This window comes from Apium graveolens, chromosome 10 (genome assembly GCF_009905375.1).
Source record: "Apium graveolens cultivar Ventura chromosome 10, ASM990537v1, whole genome shotgun sequence".
Classification (NCBI taxonomy): domain Eukaryota; kingdom Viridiplantae; phylum Streptophyta; class Magnoliopsida; order Apiales; family Apiaceae; genus Apium; species Apium graveolens.
In genome coordinates, this window is record NC_133656.1 from 175,740,271 (window position 1) to 175,748,582 (window position 8,312).

The window sequence follows — 8,312 nt, forward strand, 5'->3', positions numbered from 1 at the left end:
TATTTATTTTTCAACCTGGGTGGGTGCATGATGAATTGGGATTTGTCCCGATTAAGTTTTTTTCATGTTATTAATGAAATTTCCTATAAATTTGTCAAAAAAAAAATACTGCATTAGTTTTTATTTGCTGGGATTACATTCCCAGTCCCTGACTGTCTAAAATTCATACTCATTGTTATTGTACATTTTTCTTAAAGTAAAATATTTTTTACCACATATTTGATTGATGCAAATACTTAAAAATCAGAAAAAAATGCAAAGCTGGAGAAAGTTGGTAGCTCCACGAAACAAACATGTCCATAATAAAAACAGTAAATTAGTACTTCATACTAGAACATACATATGCGGATTCGATGTTTTCAGAAAGTTTTGTCAAACACAGCATTGCACTTAAAACACTCACTAAAACAACTTGGCAGGCACCTCGGTTATCCGCTCTTGCTCGCAGGAGCGTTAGCTGATAACAAAATGTAGATGCCATGCTGCATGAAAGAGACGGGAGTTGTAGACAAAACCTACAACCCGAAAAGAAGGCCTTAGCGTCATTAGTCTCTAACCTTCATTAAACCATTTGAAGCTTTTTCATTCTTCATGATCTGGTGGAACAACGAATTTCGATCTTCCTCTATCATCTCTCCCAGGAGTTCATCTTCAATCTTAAGTGCTTGCCACTGAGAAGGATCCTCGACAAACTCCTCGCTAAATATCATACTTGAAACCCACTCCTTCCATGTTGTTCTCTTGAATTTCTCTTCTTCAAGAGTCCCTGTAGCCAGTAGTTGATACACATACACAACCTTATCCTGTCCCGGACGAAATGCTCGTGCAATAGCTTGCTTACTCTTAGAAGGATTCCACTCCGAGTCAAGTAAGATGACTCTTGATGCAGCGGTCAAACTAATCCCTTCACAACAGGCTGAGATGGAAGCTAGCATAACCCTTGACGGTCCTCCCGCCTCCTCAAACTTCTCCATCACTCTTCCTCTTTCGAAGAGTTCCAGTTCCCCCTGAAGAACAAGAACTTCTTCGCCCTTTCGCCAGCCATAGAACCTCTCAAATATTGTAAGAAATAGGTTAATTGGGGCAATGTTGTGACAAAATATCAGAACTTTCTCCTTCCTGAGCAGACACCGAGGAACAAGGCTCATAACAAATCTTACTTTTGAACCTAATTTCAGGTCAAACTTGAGCTTTTCAAGAGCGTCTAACTCCTCCATATCAAAGTAGTTACCTGCACATGCCGTAGTTCGGATTAACCAGGGATGTATTGATCCAAGAGTGATTAGAAGCTCTAGTTCTAATGGAAACCCTTTGTATATAGGCCTTTGATTCTGAAGTTTTTCTAGAATGTCTTGTTGAATTTTTGTAGACTTCATCATCAAAGTGTAAATTTGTAGACCAGGAAGGCTGTCGGAGCTTCCACCTTCATAAACATCGATAAATTCGTTTGTTAAATTTTTCAAAATATTAAGACCATGAACTCTTTCCTCGCTTATATCAGAATTGATCTTCCCTGATATCTCATTAATAAAGACTTTCCTTGCTCGATTTTCACGGGAAAAGTGTGATATTTCTTTCTTCTTCTTCCTGAACTTTGGATCAAGTTCATCAAGTACCTCATTGACAAAATTTGGTCTTGCTAAGCAAAGTGTGTTGAAATATTCCCCAAAGTTATTTTGAAACAGCGTACCGGAGAGCAAAACTCTTAGGTCTGTATCGACTTTCATCAAACCTTTCCGTAATCGAGATTTAGTACTTCTCGGATTGTGCCCTTCATCAAGTATTAGGATACCTGGACATCTCCGTAAAACTTGGGCCATATATTGCCTATGAGTGTAGCTTGAATCATCTCGGGTCAAAGTTAGAAATGAGGTATAACCCATGAGAAGGACACTTGGATGAGCAAGCCACCTCTGTATTTTTTCTAGGCAATCCAAAACATGTAATACATCTTGATTGCGAGGAAGCCCAGCAGGTAGTTTCACTTTACGCCTTAACAATTCGCCTCTGTATGTCTGACCACCATGGATTTGGTATACTGGAATAGGGATATCCCACTTAAGTATTTCTTTATACCAAGTATAGAGGGTAGTCTTTGGTGCAAGGACCAAAGGCCTTGCTCCTGGGAATAGCTTTAAGTAACTCTCTAAAAATGCAATGATCAGCAATGTTTTCCCGGCACCAGGAGAATGAGAAATGACACAACCACCTCTATTATGACGTGCCGACTCCATCTGTGCCGGTATCATTGAACCAGCAAGGTTCCGCCAAAGAAACTCAAATGCTCTTTTTTGGTGGAAGCGCAACTTATCTTTGAGGGTAGGTATCAAGGCCCAAACACTGTCTTTGTCTTCTGATAAGAATGTGTCAGAGTATGTAGGAATAGAAATATTCTCAAATTCCTTTTTCTCCTCCTTGCTCTCTGAAACATTTTCCTTTTCTTCCTTGCGTGCATGCTTGCTCGTGGTCCAGCTTTGTGATGGGAACTACATGTAAAAGAACCGAATTGTGAGAATGAACATGTTCGTAAACCACAACAAAGTCCAAATTATAGACTATATTGAGCTACAAAATCTTGACATATTAATGAATATATATACTACAAGGCATGTGCAACTAAAAGTAACGACATATATTAAGTTTCATTTTGGCATTTTGAATATTAAAAGTACTTACAAATGGCAAGGAGACATATCTAATTTCGGTACAAACAAAACCGCACGAGCGACATACGATTCCAATTTCTTCATTTAGTCTGTAATCATGCTGACAAACTTGTCGGCCGTTTGATTTTTTAGTTTCATTGGGGACTTCGTCATCCTGAAAATTGAAGCACAATATCATCCTCCAGATTGATAATCAAGTAACAATTTTACGAAGTAGGCATATGTTACTATAAAAATTTAAAGTTTTTGCTTTGAACAAGATATTAGTCCCGATTCTGTTTGGTAATATACCCTGAAAAAGTTCCAAATCCCACAATAACAATGCAAATCCTATTCCAGTACAATTTCAGGTGACAAGAATTTTTTTCAATTTACCTTTTATGTGTAGCGCAACAAATTGATAAAAAGGGAACATTGCACCGTAAGACTGGAAAGTAATGAAATAATTACCTCGTCATCAAGAAGATAAGCCGATGCTAAGGCCATATCCATTTCTTTCCACAACATGTCAATTTCGGAGATCTCATCTTCACTGGCATCCTCCGGATTCTCAGGTATCTCTTCCTGATTTTCATCCCTTTCCTTGTTCTTCTCCCTGTCTTTTTGGTTCAAGGAGTTCATTGACTGAAACTCTTTCCATTGATCAAGAATCGGTGGTTGTTCTTGACTGACAACAGAGTCTATGTCTGTCATGCATCTTCTTATCATCTCCCTGTAAACACCTGCACTAAAGGCTCTTCGTGAAGAAGTTGATCTTGAATTATCATAAATGTTCTGCCAATCTGTAACAGTAGAATGCATCCTCTTTGCTCTGGGATACTTTTTATATGCAGCTTTCCACCCCCATCCGCTGTGCACTAAAGAATAGTTGACCGCGGGTTTTTTCTTCTTTTTTAGTTCCACTCTGGAGTAGTAAGTCCTGGAAGTTCTCTTCCCATCTCCATTACTTGATTTATCACTGTAATACTTCGAAACTATTTTACTGATGTCTGCTGCATTATTTCCAGAAACTTCAGTGGCTAGAGGGTAAGCTTCACCAACACCAGAACCGTTGTTGGTAGACACAGGAACAATTGCACGTTGAGATGGATGTTCTCCTTCATCATTCACATATATCTCTTCTTCATCAGATGAATCTGAACTCAACTCAATTTGTTGATTGTTCCTCTGGCTATCAAGTAAGCTATCAAAAACTTCTTTTCTGTAAGATCTGACTAGGTTGTTCATCTCCTCATGCCTGTCGGTTTTAAGTCCATCTGTTCTATGTCTGTCTGTTTTGTGTGCATGATCATCTTGGACAGATAATGCCAGAGGAATATCTTCATAATCCAATTTAGAATCCCTGATTAGACCTATACGGCTTATATCAATATCTGGATCTGGCAGTTCATCACAACCCAGGTAACGCTCAGGTTGCACATTCCGACGCTTTGAGCGCCGCAAATCCATTATATCGTACAAAGACAATGGTCCAGAGTCATTCAGTTCACCATCAGGTGTCATATTCTGGTCATCAGCTGGAGGAAATGAAACGATGATCGGGACCAGAGTTCCATTTTCTAGCTTGAAATTCACGGCCTTTGAGCAGTTCTCTGAATTTTGAGAATATGTATGACTATCTCCATCCCATATCTGATAGACAATGCGGCCTTCAAGCGGAATCACATCAAATGCAAGTTGCTTGGCAACAGATGTAACAAGTAACCATGTCAGATCAGATGCAAATTTTCCTGTAAACAATTTAAACATGTGACGTGATGTACTGTCTTCAGAGAACTTCCAACGGTAAAGTTCATCCTCACAGGGATTTTTTTCGAGCTTCTGAAAAATAGAAATCTTTTCAATCTGCACTGTGGTGATATCTTTCGAAAGTGCTTTCTTTATCATACCAATAGGGCCTTGTGTGACATAGAACTGAACATAAAACGTACAAGTGCAGTCATCTTCATGAGGTTTCCTCTCTATAGAACTTATTTTAGCATCAAGCCACACCTAAACAAGAATAAACAGATCATTAAACAAATTCAAAATCATATTTATATACTGTTTATCTACAACAGTATGAAGGACCATGGTAGAGATACCATTCTGATGTACCTAACAGGTTTAATACGGAAAGAAAATTATTATGCATTATGACCCCCCCCCCCCCCTCAAAAAAAAACGAGTGTATACAAGCAATGAAAACCAAGGAAACACTTATATGATTCACTCCAACAGTTCTTGACATAGAATTGTGGAAACATCTCAAGTAGTAAATCAGAATAATTTGATGCATGCTCAGCAAATAAGTGTGGACATTAATAAACTTTTTCGTACAGAACTTTCATCACTCTTAGTAGGATTTACACAGCTTCAAATACCTGATACATTGGTGAAACTGTTGTTTACAAGGATAGAAGTCATAAAACTGAATTTCAATATGGTACAACACTGATACGATAATAGCAGTGTCCAGAAAATAACAGTATATGTAGAAAGAGCAACTTCACACTTGAGGAATTTCTTATAAAACCTTATTGTACCTTCAGCCTAAAGTGATGGCGCAGTAGGAGCTACTTTATTATGTAATGTGCATACTAGAAACTTTTTACTACTCTATAGTTTACAGATTTTATATGTATCTCAAATTATAGAACTGAGATATTAGGAAAGTCGGAATTTTTAAAAGGGACTTACAGGCTTTAGATCTTCAGCTGGTGAATTTCTTGTATCTTCTGTATCTTCTTCTTCTGCCCGTTGAGGTATTGAGAACACAGAGACATCAATTCCAGGTCGTAGAAGACATGTACAATCAATTGCAGTTGCTTTTCTAGGCCTTATTCGAACATTTGAAATGGGAATCTGCACCTCAATCACTGATTCATCATCTATAACATGCATTCTTATAGACCCGTCCTTGATTCTTAAGCGCTCTACATTTTGCCATGAGTCGCCCCAATATGCCTCAAAAGCTGTAAAACACTCTCTAGTCAGCAAAAGTACAAATGGACACAGACTGAGACAGAGAGACTTTGTATAACAAGCTACAGATAATGTAAGGAAAACAGTAATATAAATCAAATACTCTACCGTATTAAATGAACAGACTCTCTTATACCACAACGGCAATCATATCAGGCATACAATCTGGTTCTACCACATCTCCAAATTTTTGACAATTCACTTCATTTATCCTCTAAATGACTGGATGAATGTAAACATAAGTTTCAAACAAAATAATTTTTCATGCATCAGAAGTCAAGGAGCAACTAGAGTGTACTAAAATTTTGGAAAGCCACTAGGTCAAGTCAGGGCTCGACTGTAATTCTGTAAACAATGTTACTCGATGATGGAGTCCTAGTCTAGAAATTAATTGCTCCAGGCTAAAGAAAAGACACTTTTAGTTTGTTATTAAAATTTAATTGAACAATATTTGCAGCATGTGTTAACAATTAGACTACTTGAAAGTTGGGGCAATTGAAGCAGATATTTTTAAATTCTTGTATGCATCTTGTCCTTGAAGATTTGCAATTAGTTGCTCCAGGATAAATAGAAATCACTCTTAATTTGGTCAAAATTTAAATTCAAAAAATAATGCAGAAAGTGTTAGGATTAGATTATACAAAGTTGAGATCTTGATGCATCATCGCCAACATGTGAGAAGCAGAATGTAAAAAAGACATAGATTGCTCATTTCTTAATGCCACTGCTCGTGACCTCGATGTTTATACTTACGTTTTGCATTAAATGGATGAGTGATTTGATGTAAACTCCGTCTCCTCATCACGCTCCAACCTGCATTCTCTTAATAATCAGCAAGAATTCTGGTTTAACATAATCTGTATTATCAAATATAACACTGTAACAAATATACACATCACCGTGAAGAACAACACCCCTAGCAATATTTCACCGTGTGGATGATACTCAACAAATTTAGCTTAGACACTGATCCAGATCAACTCACACAATTACCCCGTGACTTAACCAGGGCACATCCTTAACCTTGAAACTAAATCAGCAAGTAATTAAATTAATGTAACATGTGGTCACAGGTCTCAACCAATCTCGAACCAGGAAACGTAATTAATCAACGAACAATAGTGATGATTACAAAACCCGCTAAACCAGCACCAACAATTCAAAATCACTACTAATTAACCTTATTTTGGGCTGATTAGTAAGTTTCAGAGCAAATAAGTCAATTTTACAATAAAAGTCCAGTCACACTTTAAACTGCTGTAACTGATACACACACTTAAATTCTTGATTCTTACCAAAACAAGCAAACACAAATCATACTCAAAATAAAAGGCATATCATCTTACCACAAAAGCAATTAGTAAATTAATAACTCCATAATTAGAAAAGATACAATCTTACTTTACCCTGTTTGTTACATCAATCAGTAACAGTTCCTCATTTAAGTAAAAAATTTAGATACTTCACTTCAAAAAGCAAATAAAAATACACATAATCAAACAATTACATATACCTCTTTTGTCATATGAATCAGTAACACTTTAACAGTCTCAATTTTGAGTAAGAATACAGATACTTCACCTAAACAAATATATTATTTTTCACAAACACACAAGAAGCAAAGAAATGACAGATAGAATCTATACAAACAACTAGATATATAACTAAAAACATGAAAAGGGAGGCTAGATTTTACCAAAAAGCAAAAAAACCAGCAGTGAATTATCCCAAGAAATTACCCTTCTTTTTATCTGCACTGAAACATAATTTTTACATCAAAAACAACGTAAACACAATGCATATAACTCATACAAAACAAAAAAACAAAATTAAATATATTCCGGTGAACTTTACGGTGAGAATTACGGCGAAATGATGGCCGGAGTGAGGAAAGGGAAAAAACCCACCAAGGCTTTTGTGTCAGTGTAGACAAAAGTGAAGTGAAAAGATACATAAAAGAAATGTCACATTTTATATTGTAAACACAAACACAAAACACAATCACACACAATCACACACGTGACTTGTACTATGTACAATGTGTACGTGTTAATAAGGGGAGGTAATAAAAGTGAGTGAGGTCAGTGGTAATAAATGGTTGAGAACACTAGTAGTTGTGAGTGCAGCGACGAAATCTATGAGGGTAAAAAAAACTGACAGCCTGCATCGATGTGCGTGCAAAATTTACTATGCTTTTTTGTGCTTGACAAGACGGGAGTACACGGTAAATTGTGGAAATTTTTGGGAGTCGTGCGCAGTAAAGAAAGCGTCAATGGTAACTTTAGTAGTAGGTGAGTAAAGTAGGCTGGTTTTACGGCGGTTTAGCTCAGCTACAAAGGTTTGTTTAAAGTTTATCATATTTTATTTGTTTTTATATTTATCTGAATCTAAACTATAATTTTTCTTTTTGAAATTTGTTGGAATGGAGATAAATACAGATTAATTTTATTAATTAGACGGCACTCAATGTTTCTCTTATTTATGTTTAAACACGTAATTTACAAAGTAAGTGCACCTAAAAATAAGATAAATTTAAACAAATTAATATTCAATACCATTTTTATTATGGTCTCGGCGTAAGTTAAAAAAATGGTTGTACTTCACGTATTCGGACAAAATCGAAGAAAATTTGTAAGTTATTCTATTATTTTTAGCAACATAAAAACATTTTTTAATTAATGG

At 36.4% G+C, this 8,312-nt stretch overlaps 1 protein-coding gene across 3 annotated transcripts; it reads right to left on the reverse strand.

The window, feature by feature from the left end:
- Positions 1–296: 296 nt before the first annotated feature.
- Positions 297–7,640, reverse strand: LOC141689767 (SNF2 domain-containing protein CLASSY 1-like). 3 transcript variants are annotated; one of them, XM_074494154.1, is made up of 7 exons: positions 7,485–7,640; positions 7,327–7,386; positions 6,384–6,443; positions 5,346–5,620; positions 3,117–4,658; positions 2,677–2,820; positions 297–2,486 (listed from the first exon to the last, which is right to left on the reverse strand). In XM_074494154.1, exons 1-7 carry the CDS (start codon positions 7,582–7,584, stop codon positions 546–548), a joined length of 4,122 nt encoding a protein of 1,373 aa, XP_074350255.1. In that variant the 5' UTR covers positions 7,585–7,640; the 3' UTR covers positions 297–545. The 3 variants fall into 3 exon arrangements, with proteins under 3 accessions (XP_074350255.1, XP_074350256.1, XP_074350258.1); XM_074494155.1 differs by having other exon boundaries at positions 7,497–7,599; XM_074494157.1 differs by having other exon boundaries at positions 7,327–7,381; positions 7,485–7,569.
- Positions 7,641–8,312: the final 672 nt, after the last annotated feature.

Coding starts and splice junctions, on each gene's coding strand:
- LOC141689767 (XM_074494154.1), bottom strand. CDS start 7,584: ATGTATCTTTTCACTTCACTTTTGTCTACACTGACACAAAAGCCTTGG. Junction 6,444..7,326: donor GCTGGTTTTTTTGCTTTTTG/GTAAAATCTAGC, acceptor AAGAGAATGCAG/GTTGGAGCGTGATGAGGAGA. Junction 2,821..3,116: donor CTTATCTTCTTGATGACGAG/GTAATTATTTCA, acceptor TTCAATTTTCAG/GATGACGAAGTCCCCAATGA.